The following is a 20576-nucleotide window of genomic DNA, read 5'->3' on the forward strand; positions in this document are numbered from 1 at the left end:
TTCGCAATTTCAAGTTTATAACGTGTTGTCTCAGCTTCAAAAAGAAAAGAACATTGTACAACCGGAGAAGTAGAACATGAATCACATATACCAAAAGTATGTAGTCATTCATTATTTATCATCATGTGGCATAGGTAAAATTGTAAAGCGTTACAAACGCGAAACGGAATAAGAGTTTTTCTGTTTTTGTTAAATTGTGTTACAGTACGTGGATCGCATATATTAAGTTTGCCTTTTAATCCGAAGGATGCCGGTTCAAGCCCCGGTATTAATAGGTTCTCAAAACAACCATTGTGCCTATAGGGAGTGTTGTTAATTAAACTTGGAGATATACTGTAATATATTAACTATTAAATTTACACTAAATTACAGGCAAACATTTATGCACTTTTTTATTTTAAATCGAAATAACAGTATTCATAATATCAAGGGTTTAATGTGTTGTACTTAACGTTATAATTTTTAAGTTTTACAATAAAAAAGCTAGTTTTATTTAATATATTTCTTTCGTTGTGTCTGTACATACTACAGAGGTTCTTAATCTAAGTGACGAACATTGTTAGTTGTCACCTTAAAATCACCGTAAAATCGTACATTTACGGTAAAATCATTTTGTCATCTACGCAATCAGCAGCATAAATTAAGAAATTACATGTGCATCATGATACGAATGTTCAGTATTATCACTGTTCGTACATTAATTGATATATTTACATCGGCATTTTGCACTTTTTAAGCCAGATGTTGTGATCATATTTCGCATGCGCACTTTCGTATTTTACCGGTATTTCACAGTTTACGATAAAACGTATTAGATACAAAGTCTATCAAAATAAAATAAAAACTGACGGGACAGTGTATGAGTGTACATGTATCGAACATTTCTGAACTGTTCATGGAAATTACGTAAACGATCAAACAAATGTACTACAAAATCGTTTGCAATACGAATGCGGAATATAAAGTCAACATTAATATTGTTCTTCAGCAGTATCTTACAATGCTTGGACGTTGTTAACGTTATTCATCTTCTAATATGAATGCCAAAAAATCAGCCATTTCACAAAATTTTGCTTTTTTAATCCCTTGTTTGACCTTGCGTGTGGCGTAATGGGGACGTGGTTTACATTATTTTCTTCATTACGTATAATTTCTTGCTTGTTTTTTTTATATTACTGTTAGTGAAATCAAACTATTTAGTTACCATTTTAAACTCTATCAAGCCAATAAGGATGAGTCCTCTTTATCATAATATGCTACAGTCAGTAAACATTGTATACCCATTTAAACGAAATTCGAATGCAACGAAGCGAACAGTTTATTCGCTTCACGAAAGAGCCATCTTTTGGTCGCTTGGTTATAAACACACATTTGGTAATTGATCGGCAAAAATACTTCAACGATAAGGCATACATATTCTCATTTTATCTTGGGATTACGGATTTCAAAATAGTGAAGGTATGTAAATAAAAATTATTTATTTTTTACAAATGTATGAAATTATTTCTTTCTTAAAGATATGCAGTCACTGCACAATCCTTTTATTTAAAGCCATTTGGAAAAAAAATCTAAAATAATATTATTTTATTTTCTGAACGACTTTTTTCGTGGATGATTTTATTTAATTATAGTTGTTTGTAATCACAAAAATATAACGCTTATTTGAACTTAAAGTTCATATATTGACGAATAACAATATGCCTGTCTGTGGTTTAAGATAAAAAAAAATCAATTTGATTACAAATCAGCAAAATAACATTCCCTACATATATAACTGTATCGTTCCATAAATAAAATCTTATCAAATTATAGAAACCATGCGATCTGATTATTCGGTATGTCTTGCGGAAACCATTTTTGTCGCTAGTCATAAATTGAGATATGTAAAGCTTAATTGAATCATAACCGTCAAGTTATCTGAAAGTTTTGATAATAAACCTCCTATATATATGAAATATCAATTCTTGTATAAAAGCTTAGTAAGGTATATAGTGTATGTTTAGATAAAATTGATAGTTTAACGTTCTCAAACATAGAACATTACTTCTCTAGTTCACAATAAAAGGAAGGGACAGTGAGCGTGAATCGAGTTATTACTGGACGTCGGACAACATAATGTCTCCGTAATCATATTAAATGTCAAACAATATAGAATAGCGATGCGTCTTTAACCAACAGCCTTTGCTTCTATCTTAAAATCGTAACATGTGTTGGTTATGACATTTCAGTCCCCTGTGATATGACCTAGCCCCGCTTTGGACTCACTTTGATATTTCACTTGGGATATTTCAAATGATATTTTTCAAATGAGAAATATAGTATGTATACGTTTGTAAACGTATTTAGTATGACTATGTACTTAGTAAATAAAATTTACTGTTTCGTCTAGTGCTAATACCGCTTGCCAAAAATCTTAAATTTTTGTTGCTGATGACTATTTACCCATATCTGAAAAAAAACTCAATCAGACGTAAGTTTCACTTGAAATACTCGTTGAAGGCTATTCAGTCTCGCAGCAGCATCGTTTGCACCTAAAATAGAAATAATTGTATGGTTGTTGCATATGACCATCGATATAATATGCATACTGCTGGCAAATACTTGAATACAAAGGGGCTGTCCATTTGGTATGATTGTTGTTTTCTGTGTAGCAAAATCTAAGCTGCATTTTTAAATGCCTTAAGTATTCTGATGCGGGACACTTTAAGTGAAATATCTTGCCTGACTACAAAATTTAGGGAAACGTATTTGATTGTTTCTGGCCAGCCCAATTCATCGAATGTCACAGGGGCCATCAAGCATTTACCAAATGAATTTGTGCATATCATATGCACATTCTTTTTTAAATGACTATTCTTAGACTGACATACGGTATTTTGACAAACTTTTGTTAAATAAGAACTGCTTACCAAGGAGCAAATAATGAAATATGGCATACCCATATACTAAAAATACATTAACGTTTATGAGAAATGATCATTTTATATACCATTATACAGTGAAACGATTTAATGCATCGGATTGTATTAGGTATCCGTTAGCATTTGTGACAACACGAAGATCGCTTATTTAAAGTTAAAACATGTATATGGCAGTCAGGAGTAGTTATGGCGAAAGCTTTTAAATCAAACGGTTAGAAACCGGGTAATCTTTCGCGTTAATAGTTTTTTTATAACTTGAGGTCTGGAGTTCTGATTTGTAAAGCTGTACCACAGGTGTATTTAATGACACACTTAAAACACAGCACAGTATCTTAACTATTCACTAATAAAACGTATATTGTACACTCAATACTCGCTATTTTATGTAATGTCTGCAGTAAACAGGGTGCAACATATTCGTAGAGTTTAAAAGGCGTACTTACTTTGTTATATTGGCAATATGCTCAAGCAGTAACATGAGCGTAGTTGAGTACTATTACTACTACTACTACTACTACTACTACTACTACTACTACTACTACTACTACTACTACTACTACTACTACTACTACTACTACTACTACTACTACTACTACTACTACTACTACTACTACTACTACTACTACTACTACTACTACTACTACTACTACTACTACTACTACTACTACTGCTACTACTACTACTACTACTACTACTATTTGGCAGTCATGCGTATCTCATGGAGCTGCACATTTTGAGTGGTGAAAGGTCAAGGTCATCCTTCATGGTCAATGGTCAATGACATGGCTTCAAAGCGGCGCAGTAGGGGGCATTATTATTTTATTTTTTAAAGACGGTCCAACCATCCCACCCAAGCTATTCTATCAAACTTGAAATATAATCTTATTAGTTTGTTTTATGTCTTTAAAAATGTTCAATAGATTGTGGAAAATAAACCTTAAACCAGAATCGTCTATAATGTCCCACTTCTTAAAACATTAGCGATCATTATGTTTCAATTATGGTCCTCTTCTAGTTAGAATATCACCATATTACTTTGACCTTATTTAATATGAAAAATTTCCCCATGATAGCTTACGTTATACCGTCAAGCACTCGAAAAGTCGAGCGCGAGGTATTCTGACAGCTCTTGTCTTACCTATCGATATCACATACATGAAACATACGAAATAACAGCAAATTAAGGCGCAATTTCGTTCAAATACGTAAGCTTAATTGTTTTGTTGCATTTTATTAAGACATATACTTCATTATGAAGGTAATAAAAACGCAAAGCAAGTTAGTTAAACACCAGTAAAGTTTACTTCTAAATACTGTTAATAATACAAATATGAGTATGCATATGTTTTGAAACGTTCATTATTGGTATCTTGTAAATGCGATATGAACAAAAAATATTTGTCTTCAAAAAACAAATTTCACAACATTATTAAGTTTCTCAGACAAATAATGAACAAGATAAGTAAAGTTAATATTTTAAAAATATTTACGTATAAGCATAGTAATCGAACTTTGAAAACAGGCAGTTCGTAAAACTAAACGGAATGTTCCCTATTTAACAGTTATTATATAATTTTTATTATATGTTTTAAGTAGGAAAAAATATAACAATTCCTCATAAGATTTGGATTTTAGTGCTTATCAAGTTTGTTTCAAATTAAAGTGATTTTTAACAGGCTAATAGATTTACAAGTTCATTATTGAACTTCGTTTATAATATCGTGTTTGAATTTAACTGCATTGCCAACGTGTAAAGACTTGGCATATGGTCGTTGAGAACCGCACTGGGACATAAATAAACAATGCCGAAGAGTTCTGAAAAACACTTCTTCTATACTACTTCTACTACTACTACTTTTTCTTTAACTACTCCTACAACCATTTCTATTTACAACAATGATTTCTACTACTACTACTACTACTACTACTACTACTACTACTACTACTACTACTACTACTACTACTACTACTACTACTACTACTACTACTACTACTACTACTACTACTACTACTACTACTACTACTACTACTACTACTACTACTACTACTACTACTACTACTACTACTACTACTACTACGACTACTACTACTACTACTACTACTACTACTACTACTACTACTACTACTACAACTACTACTACTACTACTACTACTACTACTACTACTACTACTACTACTACTTCTACTACTACTACTACTACTACAACTACTACTTCTACTACTACTACTACTACTACTGCTACTTCTACTACTACTACTACTTCTACTACTACTACTGCTTATTCTAATCCTACTGCTACTACTGCTACTACTTCTACTAGTACTACAACAACAACAACAACTACTACTTCCCGCAAAGTGGAAAAATAACGGCCAAGGCCTATGCTAATCATGTGGGAGTCAGTCTAATAGATTGATAGAAGAAATGTACCTACCATTAAAACCATAAAAATGTGTATACCAATATTAATAGATATATTAAAATATGCCAATATCTATGTTAGTCAAATATTTATGAATACAATAATAATGAAATTCAATAAATACAAGCGATTATTTAATCATGCACGACAACACGTTTACATTAAAAGCAATACGGTATGTTCATTTTATCGTTCTACTTATTTCCAATATAATTGAAACCATACTCTGTCTTGAAAGTAACTCAATTTCAAATTATGTAATATGAAAAGATACGTAACATAACGCGAATTTGTTCTAGTAGCTCCAGGGTTAAAAGTTGTCAAGTCGTAAATACGGTAGCTTCGACGAAATGGATGGTGTTATTATGACTGGGTACGTTTAATTTTAAGTAGCTTCACAATATTAAAGTTTGAAATGCTTTTGAAAGATAACGACAATGGATGATACTAATTGTGTGATTAAACTGATCATTATGATGGAAATTAATGTCAAATATAAAATATTGCAAAAACGCATATTTATTTCTTAAAATCTGCCTTTTAAACAGTTTGCTGTATTTTACAATTTACCATTTGCACATTGTCATACTGCGTTTGAGATGTTTTGCAGACGGTTTAGTTTGTGAGTCGAATTTAAAGTTGCTCCTTCATACCTGAGTATCCGACGACATTCCTTTTAAAATTGTTCAGAAACGGTGGGTGCACATAAAAGGAACGGTTTCAGGATTCATTACGGCTGGAGGAATATAATATAAGACTTGGAACGTGGAAATGTGTATAGCGTTTTTGTAGCGATTGAAGATAGCTTGAATGAAAAATCTTGTTATCGGAAAATTCAAACAGTAAACTTATTTATCAATCAATCAATCGATCCTAATTCATTCGATGATAAAGGCTTAGCGTTCGGTTTTACGTGCATTTTTTCTGACATTCTACACATTTTTGTAATTGTAAAATGCAGTGTAAAATTGGCACATGGTCCTGAAATTATTACTGTAGCAATATAAAATAACGTGGACAACTATGTGAATAAATGAAGCGGCTGTCAAGTTGTTTCGACTGTTGAAAGTCAAATGAAGTATTTTATAGCAAAAAAGAAATAGTTATATTATATTTTCGCAATTTAAAACGAATTTCATCTTAACCATTAAGAAGTTTGCGCAAGCTGAGTGTTAAAAAATACCTAACAGTATGTTGTGCTCCGCCTTGAGATATGATGTGACGATAACATTTAATTCGCTTGCCTTATTCTAATGTTATTTTGTCATCTGCCGCGGCAGGAATCCAAATCGTATCGTAGAAAAACACAGTTAATGGGTATTTGGTACACTATTCACTTGAAAGGAAACGAGCAAAATCATCATTAACTTCCATTTTCTTTTGAGAACATATTTTTAATTTGAAAATAGTTCTGTTCATACTGAGTTCAGAAATTGGATTACCAAATTGAGCTTTTTTGGTAATGAATATTTAACCAACTTGAAGTGTGTATCGGCTTGGAACTGTGTGACATGGCGATGTTATTGTCACGAAATTCTGATCAACTGTTTTGAAGCACGTATCTCAACATTTTATGTCATTAATTAAATATCGAAGGTTCAGTGTAAACCTGCTGTATCAGATATTGCACTGATAGAAGCACCGACAGAGTGTCACGATAGGACCCATTTGTTTGTTATTTAATGTCAATTATGGGGCCTCATTTGTACGGAGCTGTTCATGTGTAAAGTAATATAAGTTTTCAGAGTTTTCACAGTTTGCTTTTCAAGCACACTTTTGTGAGACAAATTATATTCTCCACTTCCGGGCATAGTCTGCTTGGCGTTTGTCACAATTTTATTTCCGGGCATAGTCAGCTCGGCGTTTGTCAACGCTCTACTTCCGGACATAGTCTGCTCGGCGTTTGTCCTCATTCTACTTCCGGGCATAGTCCGCTCGGCGTTTTACAACATTCTACTTCCGGGTATAATCTGCTCGGCGTTTGACAACATTCTACTTGCGGGCTTGATACAGCTCGGGTTATCTATAGTCTACTTCCGGCCTTGTTAAAGCTTGGAGTTTACTACTTCGAAGAACACTTCTCGCGGGGCTCACACAGTATAAGAAAGCAGAATATGCTAACAGTTACAGAAAATATGGGGTATGTGAAATAGGTATTCGCAAATAAAAATGCATAAGAAAGCATGCGTAAAAGGGTAAACACAACTACGACAGCAGCGGGAAGCATAAATAAATATAAATAGACAACAAAGAAAGCAACATAAAGTATGCATACTTAGTTTAAAACACATATCTTAGTAGCAGAAAGAAAACATAAATAGGATAAACGTACTTTTAAAATCGTACTTGCTTCGTACCAATAACAGCTTTCCTAAACCAGGTGCTTATTCGCCATAGGTTGTTAACATGCATTATTTTGAGTGCATGTCTATAGTTACGAATCTCTATCATATACTGTTGATAATGCTTTTATAACAGTAAAATGCTCTTTAAAAATGCATCTGGACCATATCTAGGTCCAATCATTTTGTCAATTATATATTGAATTACTACTTGTTAAATAAATAATTAAATAGTCCACATCGAAACGTGACAATGTTGAAAATGCATTTAAGAAGTTACGGGGCATTGAAGTATTTGTTTTAACGTAAGCAGGGGCAGGAACAAAACATGGGTTCAGGGTATATTAGTAGGGTCAATCGGTGCATAAATACAACTTGCAGATGAAAAATAATTTTAAAAAAAACAAGAAAAAGCACTCTGTTATTACATCACACAACATATATCAAAACAATCTTAACTTAAAAATAAATCAGAAGTCTTCCATAGTAAAATGCAATTAACATAAAAGTATGACTTACCACCTGTGTATACAACCATGATATTCAATTGCAGATATTGAACTCCCTTTACTATCACAGTCAATATACTACTACTACTACTACTACTACTACTACTTCTACTACTACTACTACGTACTACTACTATTACTACTACTACTACTACTACTACTACTACTACTACTACTACTACTACTACTACTACTACTACTACTACTACTACTACTACTACTACTACTACTTCTTCTTACTACTACTACTACTACTACTACTACTACTACTACTAACTACAAGTAGTACTACTTCTACTACTACTACGACTACTACTACTACTACTAATACTACTACAACTACTACTTCTACTACTACTACAACTACAAGAAGTACTACTTCTACTACTACTACTACTACTACTACTACTACTACTACTACTACTACTATGTTATTGCTAGTGATTTAGCAAATATATACAGCATTACATTAATCGTATAAACGAATGTTTTATGAATATAACACTTTCAGCATAGCAATAACTTTACATATATTATGTCGATGTTGAAATTGAGCAAAAAACTATTGTTATGTTAAAAATATTTTATTTGTTGCTCACACCCAATAACATTCAGAACATGGTAAAGTTAAAAAAAACTCTATTAATTAATAATTCGTTTAAGGGCAGTTAAGCCGAATTAGCTTATTACTTGATTTTAAAAAAGAGTTTTTATGTCAGATTAAGCTATGTTAATTATATGTTTTTCATGCAAACACATCAAACGTCCAAACTCTAAAAATGTCGCACTGTTTATATGTTAACAATATTACTTTTTATGCAAGTTCTGTTCTGATGGCTATTATACTTCTTTCAGACGATTTAATTCTGGCGCGTATATCAATTGTATGATATGATCGTTTTATTATCAAAACAAAACTCAACAACACTGTGAGCAATCAATGGCGGAAACAGTTATTAACATTATCAAAATAACTTAGATTGATGACACATTAAGTACAACAAAATTTTGTCTCGTTAACTATTATGCTATTGAAGTGTAATCTCGCCACACATTGGACGTTTTAGCAACTTTAAATAGTTGTTATATTACTCTTTGTTTGCTTTTAATTACGTTGAAATTTACGGAATCCATTTTTTCACAGAACTCATCTTGCCAGAATTTCGATATAGAGATGATGATTTATAGCAAAGTCTGCTTGTACAACCTCAGAGGAGTGTGATCCATCACATTTATTAACTGTAAAATAGAATCAAACAGGATTTGGAGAATGGGTAGGTAATATAAAAGTGTACTTCCTTGAACATGTATTTCATAATATATTTTTTTATAAATGAGATGTTTCAGTGTTATTTATTATTATTCATGGTCAACTCAGTATAAACCTGTTTGTGCGGGAAGTAACACGCTCAACAAAGTAAATGTTTTTTGTTTTTGTTTTCAGGCAAATATCGATGGAAGCTTCCGATTCTGTGTATCATACTATTTGTCTGTGTAAGGTATTTTGTGTACCGACAAGCCGACCTAAACACAGCTGTTCCAACCTCTCCTCATGGAGGAAAAGCGGAAATCGTAACGACTGTTAATTATTTCGCTCAAATTTCAGACAATTCAAAAATAATGCATAACGGAACATTGATTCGTGAATTAAACGGACAGCAACCCAAACTAAATACAGTCGTTCCAGTTTTGCCGCAAGGAGGAAAGGTGGACATCGTATCGAATAGCAATTCTTCCGTTCACAGCTCTGACACGTCAAAAATGAGGCATAACGGAACATTGAGTATTGCAATTATAGGTCGCCTCGGAAATCAGATGTTTCAATATGCTTCAATCCTTGGCCTAGCCGACATGATGAACTTCACACAGATTGCCATCGATGGAGGTCAGGATCTGTTGTCCTCATTTCAACTCTCTGACAAAAGAGTAAATTTTACTCGAATATCAACCAAGTGGAGAACTATAAATGAACTTCTATGTTGTGCTTTTGACAAACGACTTACCCAGTTCAATAACACAGAGGATGTCCACGTAAACGGATACTTAGTATCAACGAAGTATTTTCACAATATTAAGAAACACATTAAAAACGAATTCAAATTTGTGCCCCGAATCTTGACAGAGGCAAAGATAATTAAAAATGACATTGCGAAACAGTTTAATGTCACAGGAATAAATTACACATACATCGGTGTACATGTCCGAAGAGGTGATTTCCTTGAGAAAAGGAACATCGAGGCCGGTCATTTCACTGTAACAAAAGAATTTATTACTCGTGCATTACAAATGTGTACTAAAATGTTTGGAAACGATACCATTTTCGTCTTTAGTTCGAATGGTATGGATTGGGTTAAATACAATTTTAATAACGACACAAACTTGAAGATGGCTTTCCTAGAGGGCAATCCTGCCGCCGTGGATATGGCTGTTTTGAGTTTGTGTGACCATAGTATTGTCTCCACCGGGTCTTATGGTTGGTGGGCAGCCTGGCTGGCGGGAGGGACGACTATCATTTCTAAGCAGCAGGCCATAAATGAATCGTTTCTTGATAAGCAATTCGTCTATTCGGAGTATTTTCCTCCGAAATGGGTAATTTTAGATTGAAACTGATGAGTATGCGTGTGCTTGGTTATATATGAAGACGCCATGTTATATCCAAAAATAGTTTGAAAAATAACGGTAATATTGACCAAACAGGCGGAATAGTGATTAGTTGTTCTTTATCAATTTCCGGATTCATTTAAAAATAATTATTAAATAGTTATGTAAGCAACGTTATTAAAAATATCACCTTCTTTACGACAAACATGAACATATAAGATATAACTGTAGACGAATAATATCTCGCATTTGTTCAATATATGTTAATGGTCGAATATCGCAAACCGTACCGTAATTAGTACTGGTTGTTTTTGCTGTATGAGGAAAACAGGTAAATACACTAGAATTATTTCTGAAACAGACAACAAGCGTTGAAATGATCAATATTTATTACATTTTTGTCGTGACTATTCAACACGTGGACAAAGACGAATTCAGTTTCGTTTTAATTGGGCGTACCAACAGATAGTAGTTTCCACTAGCCCAACCGATCCTTATGTCTTTTCGTATTACAAAATTGGTTTATATAATGCTTTATTCATTCTACCATATATGCTAAATTAACTTTTACATTGAACACTTCACTTTGCATATTTATTTGGAAATGAATTGCCATGTATTTGTTTATGCTCGATTTTAAGCTGTGTAAATGTATTTATGATAATTTTCGTTCAATTTTCCTTGTTAGAAAACAAATCCCATTTTGTATGGGAAAAAAAGTCTCATGGGATATTATTCCATTTAAGGGATTTATTAATGTAACTTCCAGAAGCACTAAATTTTATCAAATTATAAACAATCTACGCAATATTAATCCGGTTAATCGTGTTAGGAAAAAACAATCCCACGGGTGTTTTGTTACTGTGGGATGTTTCTTCCCATTGTATTTTTTTCCAATTTGATTTTTTTCCAATTTTTAACAATTTTAAAGTCGGATAAAAGTTTCTTAATGCGAAAATAATATTAATAAAAATACAAATAATAAAAAATAAAATAAAATAATAATAATTATTATTAGTATAACAAATAAATAATAATAATAATAGTAATGATACATAATAATAGTAATAATACAAATTAATAGAAATAATAATAGTAGTAGTAGTAGTAGTAGTAGTAGCAGCAGCAGTAGTAGTGGTAGTAGTCATAGTAGTAGTAGTACTAGTAGTAGTAGTAGTAGTAGTATTAGTATTAGAAGTAGTAGCAGTAATAGGGTTAAGGTTAGGGTTAGGGTTAGGGCTACAATTAAAAGGCAGATTTACATAAAAATATATAGCATGATATTACATCAGATATGGTACTATAAAAAGTTTAGATTTGTCTGCATTAAAAGTCAGATAATTTTTTAAGAGAAAGAATTTAATATCCACTAGACACAGCATGCAGAGCATACATAGCATGCAGAGCATACAAGGCGTACGGAGCATACAAAGCCCTCAAAGTATACAAAGCGTAAGGCACACAAAGTATACAAAGCATGCAAGGCATACATAGCATACAACGCAAACAAAGCACACAAAGTATGCCAAGCATACAGAATATACAAGGCATACACAGCACACAAAATATACCAAGCAAACAAGGCATATAAGTATATAGAGCACACAAAACATGCAAAGCACACAAAGTATACAAAGCAAAACAAGGCATATAAAGTATATAAAGCACACAAACACATGCAAAGCATACAAAGTATACAAAGCATACAGTGCACACAAAGCATATAAAGCAAACAGAGCCTATAAAGCATAAAGAGCATGCACAGCACACAAAGCATACAAAGCTAAGAAAAATACTAACAGTATATAACATTTAAGTAAAAAATAACCCATGTGAGGCACAAGTACAACTTTGGAACTAAATCAAGTACACAAAGTAGTACTTAAGAACTAATTGATGTGATGCTCCCTTGCTGTGGAAATCCCATTCAATCTACAGCTTTTGCACTTACAGATGTTTCCATTCCACAAACTAATTAAAGTTTTAAATTATGAAAAATGTGTACATTTTCTAAAGTTTTCCGGTAGGGAGTTTCACAGCGAGGGGGCAGCATATCTTAACAAAGTTTTACCATATGTTGATGTGCGTACCTGTGGTATCTGTAAACTATTGGTGTATCTTAAATTTATGGCTGACTGTCTCTTAACAGCTAAATCATTTAACAAAGGTGGAGAAATTTCATTTATGATTTTAAATGTTTCAATAGCCATTGATCTTACACGTCTTATTTGCAGGGACGGAATGTCTACCCTATGTAAAAGATCACTAAATGGTCGTTGTATATAAAACGAATTGCCCTTTCCTGAAGTTTTTCCATCTTTTTAATATTAGTTTCTGAACAGAAATGCCAGGTCATTGGGCAAAAATTAAAATTTGATAAAACAAAAGCATGGACAATTAATAGTTTGTTTGCTACACTTAAATTTCTGCCAACTCTTTTTAAGATGTTAATCTAAGTGGTAGCCTTTTTACATAATCCTTGTATTTGCGTATCAAAATTAACTTTATTTTTTTTTTATTCAATATCATACATACAATGTAAACATGTATATGATCATACAACATAGTGATTGTACAAAGCAATATAGTTCAGACATGTTATACAAGATATGCTAATATATATTATTTTTTTTGAGAGAAAAGAAAAGAACAACAGAGGAATAGTTATGAAATATGATGAATTGTATAAAGTTGAAAGAAAAGATACTGGACTTGTGTGTTTTGTTGTATATTCACAATGATCTTGTCTGACTGAAAAAATAAGAATAAAAAAAATAAACAAAACTATTTTAGAGAGATAGACTAACATTAGAGTGAAATGTATATAAGTGGACAAAACATTATGAGAATTTAATCCGATTCCATTTTTGTTCAAAGATGTGTAATGTGTCATTACTGAGGGCTATTTCTTTCTCAATTTGAATTTTTAGTTTAAGACTATGGACAAAACAATTAAAATTTGGTACTTGTTTTTTGTACTTCATGTTTAAGATAAAATATTTCATTAATATAACCATAAAATTCACAATATTATTACAGTCTATTGATTTCAATGAGTTAATTCCGAAACTTACATTTAAGAGAGATAGTTTAACGTTTAGTTGATATTGTTCAAGAAAAGATATTAATTGATTCCAAATAGGCTGGATGTGTTTGCACTCCCAAAAAAGATGTTTATATAGTTTCAATGTTTTCACTGCAGAAGTCACACAGATTTGAGTTAGATAATTTACATTTAAAGAGATATTTATTTGTAGCTATAATTCTATGGATGTATTTATATTGAAAATTTCTCAGTGTGCTTTCAATAGTTGCTTTATATGGCATGGTAAATATGTGTTTCCAATTAAGTTCATTTTCTCCAAAAAGAACTTGCCATTTATTTTGGATTTTGGAGTTTTCTGTAGAGTTTTTAATTTGTAGTGTGTAAAATATTTTATTTGTTTTGTTTTTTCTTCCAAGTATGTTTTCTACAAATGTTGTTTGAGTACATGGTGTATTATTTGTATTGGTTTCCGATTTAATATGTATGGGTATGCTTTTGATAAGTGTGTAGTACTTCAAAAAATTATTTGAAGGTATTCCGTATATGTAGCATATATTATCAAAAGAGTAGAAATCCTTAATTCTGTAGTCATATAATTGGTCGACATATTTAATGCTTCGTTCAAACCAGTCTTTATAGAAAAACGTCTTATTGTTTGAAGTTATGTCTTTATTGTTCCATAAAATTGTTTTACTGCTGGTTTGGGTCTCTAAGTTATGAGTGACATTACTCCACGCTGATAGAACATCAGACAGAAATATGTTTTCGTTTGCAATTTCATGTAAGATATTATTGCTGATGTTACATTCAAAGAGTAAGGAGTCACCATATTTTTTTAGGATTTTCTGGTAGAATAATTTCCATTTACTCGTATTGGTATTATCTAGGTATCGTTTAACCCAGCTGCATTTGATTGCATTCAAGAATGATTCAATGTTCGTTAATTGGATACCTCCATTTTCTACAGATTGAATTAACTGAGTTCTTTTTATTTTATCAGGCTTACCGTCCCATATGAAATTGAATATTGCTGATTTTATATCGTTAATAACATCACTTGGTGGATTTGGGAGAACTGTTAATACATATATTAATTTAGGAAATGCAAACGTTTTCAATACTGTGTTTTTTCCGATTAGTGTAAGTTTACGATGATGCCATGATTTTAAGCAGTTTTTAAAATTCTGTAATTTAGGTATTATGTTTTTAAGAACTGTATCCTTTTAATTATTTGTGAATGTAATTCCTAACGTTGTGTCTTCATCGGATGTCCAATTAAATTTCATTTCTTTTTTATATTGAACATTACTTTGTTTTAATTTACCTACTCGTAGCACAGTACATTTACTTTTGTTTAGTTTAAGACCCGATGTCATTCCGTAAAGGGTTAGCGACTCTATTAGGTTATGGAAAGAATCGCTATTGTTATTTAAAAAATAAGTTGCATCATCAGCAAATAGGGATTGTTTGATTTCTTCGTCAGGTTCTAGTGTTATGCCTTTTATGTGTTCATTTGATTGGATGTGATGTGATAGATACTCTATGCAAATAATAAAAAGCGATGATGAGAGTGGACATCCTTGTCGAACCCCTCGTTCGATGTTAAAACTGTTTGAAAAGAAGCCATTGTTGATGATTATACTGTTAATATCGGTATAGAATAGTTTGACCCATTGAATGTGACTTTCACCAAAGTTCATATTTTCTAAGCAAGAGAACATAAATGAATGATCAAGCGAATCGAATGCCTTTTCAAAGTCTGCAAAGAATATTAGACCAGGATTATTTGAATTGTTGAAATAGTTTATGCATTCTTGGATAAGACGAACGTTTTCACCAATGTAACGTCCTTTTATGAAACCAGATTGAGATTTTGAAATGATTGATGGTAATATTTTTTTTATTCTGTTTGCTATACTTTTAGTTGCAATTTTGTAATCATTGTTTAGTAAACTAATCGGGCGCCAGTTTGATAAGGATTCTAAGTTTTTTCCAGGTTTTGGAATAAGTGAAATAATACCTTGTTTTTGTAGCGTAGTTAAGTTTTCGTTGTTAAATGAATAGTTAAGTGAATTAATTAGATGTGTTTTTATATCATTCCAGAATATTTTATAAAATTCGATTGTGATGCCATCAGATCCTGGGCTTTTGTTATTTTGCATTTCTTTTAGGGCTAATCCACATTCATATTCATTAAGCAATCCGTCGCATCAGTTCTTTTTCTTCCTGGTTTAAAGCCTGATGTGTATTTTTAAAAAGAGTGTTATTTTCAACATTTTTTCGTTTATAGAGGGTTTCGAAAAACAAACGTTGTTCTTCTAGTATTTGAGTTCTGTTTGTTATATCTTTGCCATTGACTACTAATTTGTGTACAGTTTTTTGTTCACTTCTACGTTTTTCAATGTTTGCGAAATATTTTGTATTCTTTTCATTGTGTTCAACATGCTGTGCCCGCGCTCTTAGTATTATTCCATTGAGATGTGTATGATAGATTCCATCTAATATTTGTTTTTTTAATGTTATTTCATTTTCAATGTCGGTGGTGTCATTTGTGTTTGTTTGATGCAATTGTTTTTCAAGTGTTTCAATGGTTTTGATGGTTTCAGTTTCAAGTTTGTGTGTTTCTTTTTGTTTAAATGATGTGTATCTAATTGTTGTGTTACGTATATTTCCTTTAATTACTTCCCATAAGGTGTTTGGGTTTGCATCTTTATTATTTTGAACTGTATTTAATATTTCCTGTTTTATTTGTGTTTGATATTGTGTATCTAATAAGATGCTGTTGTTAATTTTAAAGTATCCTGGGCCTCTTTCAGGTTGTATATTGTGCAGTTTAAGTTCAACTAGAGAGTGGTCAGTCATAAATCCTGGTTTTATTTTACATGTGTCAATAATGTTGCAAAGAGATTCAGATATTACAAAATAGTCTAATCTACAAAATATTGTTGGTTTTGTGTTTGAATGCCAGGTGAATTTGCTCTCGTTTGGGTATACTGTACGCCAGATATCTATCATATTGTAGTTTTCAATTATGTTGTTTAAAATGTTTCTATTTTTAGTATGAGTATAAAGGTTTCCATTCTTTTTATCTATTAATGGGTTCAGGACCGTATTGAAATCACCACCGATTATAATGTTTTTATCTTGGTTATTTATTATAAAGGATTGTAATGTTTCGTAAAATGTGGAATCGTCTATGTTAGGGCCGTAGACGTTGATTAATGTTATTTGTGTTTCGTGTATTTTGATATCTATACTTGCTTGTCTGCCAATTATTATTTCCTTAAAGTTATCGACTGTGACACCTATAATATTTTTTATCAGAAAGGCAATGCCTTGTTTATTAGTATGTTCTCCACTGAGATAGATTTCTCCGTCCCATTCATCTTTTAAGGTTTGTGCTAAAGTAGGTGTCAAATGACATTCTTGTAAAAGGCATATACTATATTTTTTTTCGTCTAACCATTTGAAGATTTTTATGCGTTTGTCTTTATTGTTTAATCCTTTAACATTTAAAGTACATAATTTAATCATTTAAGTAGGTGGAGGGTGGTGTGAATCGTAATTTGTATGTGCTTGTCCAGTAAATTTTTATTTTAAAATGTGTCCAGTTGGTTTCTCTTATAGGACATAAGATGTCCATACATACAAACAAAAATAGAAAACAAAAATTAAGAATACAAAAAGATAAATATTCCATAGACTTGAAGAAGTAAAAAGAGATAATCACACAAGTAAGAGGAAAACACAATAAAAGACGTGTCCCTAGTAGAGACATAGAAAAAAATAAAATAAAATAAAACATATGAACAACCATAAAAAGCAACATGTGAACAAAAACACAAGCCAATGTGTTTATGCATAATACTCATGTATATAATTATGCAACACAAATTGTGCACACCAAAAAACACAAGCCAATGAGCTTATGAATGATTCCCATGTATATAACTATACAACATAACATGTGAACAAAAAAGCACTAGTCAATGAGCTTATAAATAATACTCATTTATATAACTGTACAACATACCATTTGGAGAGGAGCACAAGCCAATAAGGTTATGCATAAAACACATGTATATAATCATACAACATAACATGTGAATAATGAGCACAAGCCAATATGCTTATGAATGATACTCCTGTATGTAATCAATAAGTTGTTAATAAGTATGTCATTAAGTATGCAAAGAGCATAGCACAATTTCTGGGTAGGGTTTGAGAACACAAAGCCGGTGTAAGTTATATTTAACCTCTCAGTATTACAATCCAGAGATTGAGGGAAAAAAATCAAACACACAAACAATAATTTTCCATATCTGTAAAAGTTCTTAGTTGCCTCGTTAAAAAGGAACTAACTAACTACACTATGTGTAATTAACTTTATAGTCTATGGCAATACTAAGTAGTTTAACAACTTTTTCACAAGTAATATCGGCATCACCTATCTTAAATGAGGGTTTTTTACAAGAAGTTGATTTTCCTAATGCAAAAGATTGAAATGTGTCAGGGTTAGCTTGCATTTTGTTAAAGTCAAACCAATCAATAAGAATGTTGCTTTCATGTTGTAAGACACTTATATGTTCATCAAAGTTTGTTGTGTAAAATGAATGAGTATTATCATCTGCATAATTAAAAAGGGTAGATTTGTTTATAAAATAAAAAATATCATTAATAAAGACGTTGAACAGTAGGGGCCCCAGGAGTACTCCTTTTGTTATACTGGTCCATGTACTAACTGTATCTCCTATTTTAATTTGCTGTTTTCTGTTAGAAAGGTAAGACTGGAAGAGTCTGGATGCAGGCTCTGACATACCATATGCTAACAGTTTTGACAGTAGTACATCATGTGGAAGGCCTTGGACAGGTCCAAGATAATTGCTGCAGCGTAATGGTTTTTATCCAGAGGCTGTTTCGAATCCGGGTTGTTTCGCCCTAATACCTTTTCGCCCATGAGTCGTTTTGCCCTAATTCCTGAGTCGTTTCGCCCTTGTTTTTATGTATGCAGCAATTCAAAAGGATTTATATTTAGAATGTCACAAGCTGAGTTCATACTTCCTTTTGAACTTTAACAACTATGTTTGGGGAAAAGCGGATAATAATAAGCAATATCTGGCAAACTTCTGTATTGTTTCCTACAATGTTTACCATATAGTTAACACACAACGATGTGTCTAATATTCTATATAGTTTAAGGTAAACAAGTCACCGATACATACAAAACGAACAAAATCACAATTAACGTCTCTTTCACACGTGTGGTCGGTATATTTCACAGGTAATTTATCCGTGCGTAAGAGATGTGAAAGGTGTTATATACAACGTAGTTTAATTAATTATTCAATTAAAGATAATTGGTATGTTAATTAAACGGCTTTAATTGTAATTCAAAATAAAATTAGGGCGAAACAACCCACTTGTAAGGGCGAAACGACACAGGGCGAAACAACTCAATGTTACCTAGGGCGAACAGGTTTTAGGGCGAAACGACCTAAGACCGCCTGCCTCCATTCCTCCAGAAGTTTTAATAGGGTGGTTTGGCAGCCATGTCCCTTCCTAAAAGCACATACAAATTTATAAAAAAAATGTATCAAAATGAGAGTTTAGTTGTTTAGCAATTTCTTTCTCCAAATTTTTAGAGGGCATTGGTAAAACACTTACTGGTCTATAGTTATAGATTTGCAGAAAGTGTCATTTTTCTTGTATAAGGGTGTGACTTGTGCCATTTTGAATTTGAGTTTATCTGGAAAAGTACTTGTGGCAATAGAAAGGGCGACAAAAATTACCCAAATCTACCCAAATCTTCCCAAATCTACCCATTATTAGGAAATCACACATTGTCTTGAGTACAAATGAAGCTTAAAACAAAACAATTGTGCGCCACTGAGAAACCATTAATATTTTTGTTTCATTGTGATCTACAATTAATACTCTACTTAAACCCACACTTACAATCTACATGTATGTAGGCACCATCTCAGTAATACTCCTGTTTTAACATTACTTTTAAACACAGAAGACTTTGATATTTATTAAAAACATATGTGTGTGTACCTTTAGAGGTAGAATAGGACGTTTTGCTCTCTCCTAATGTGTTATTAATGTATTGCCAACTAATGCAAGCTGTTTAAACAGATATATTTTGCATTATAGGTGCGGTTGAATTGCGTTTACAAATGTCCTTCTAATAAACAAAGTTTGGATTTTGTTTACGTTTATTTTTAAAGCCAAATAATATTTTATCCTTGAGTATAATGTTTCCCTTGTATGCGCCAGCTCATTTCTAATAATGTGAACAAAGTCTAGAAGTACGTTTCTAAATTAAAAACAGAAAAACTTCGCCGTGTTTAGCGCTACGATTTAACACTATATACTTTTTACTCGATGAGATAGTTAAGAAGTACACATCCTTGATCCAAGTACATTATTTAATTTAATTTAACGCCCGCAAACACATAAGCAGTGTGAAAACATCGCCAAAATATTGCATTGTAACGCAACGGCTTATAATTTAAAGTACATGTTTGGAAAGCATTAAAATCGCTTCGTATAATATAATTAAAGGGCTATATGCAGTTTAAATTGTATTTGTTAATCACGAACATTAATAATTATATCACTAGAAGAAAATAAAACCTTGTTCCTCAAAACATTTCCAAAATACGTTTCAAGTAGGGACAACACTATAAGCCAGATTAACCCATTTATGACTAGTGGACTCTCCCATCCTT

General features: G+C 32.0%; 2 protein-coding genes across 2 annotated transcripts in view; both read left to right on the forward strand.

Annotated features, from left to right (window-relative positions):
• LOC127862967 (beta-1,3-galactosyltransferase 1-like) overlaps positions 1-20576 on the forward strand; it is a 91089-nt gene that overhangs the window by 56740 nt on the left and 13773 nt on the right. The window lies entirely within an intron of this gene.
• On the forward strand, positions 1321-11460 carry LOC127862968 (galactoside alpha-(1,2)-fucosyltransferase 2-like). The gene is made up of 3 exons (XM_052402245.1): positions 1321-1458; positions 9340-9469; positions 9640-11460. Exons 2-3 carry the CDS (start codon positions 9466-9468, stop codon positions 10797-10799), a joined length of 1164 nt encoding a protein of 387 aa, XP_052258205.1. The 5' UTR covers positions 1321-1458; positions 9340-9465; the 3' UTR covers positions 10800-11460.

This window comes from Dreissena polymorpha, chromosome 16 (genome assembly GCF_020536995.1).
Source record: "Dreissena polymorpha isolate Duluth1 chromosome 16, UMN_Dpol_1.0, whole genome shotgun sequence".
NCBI classification, from domain to species: Eukaryota; Metazoa; Mollusca; class Bivalvia; order Myida; family Dreissenidae; genus Dreissena; species Dreissena polymorpha.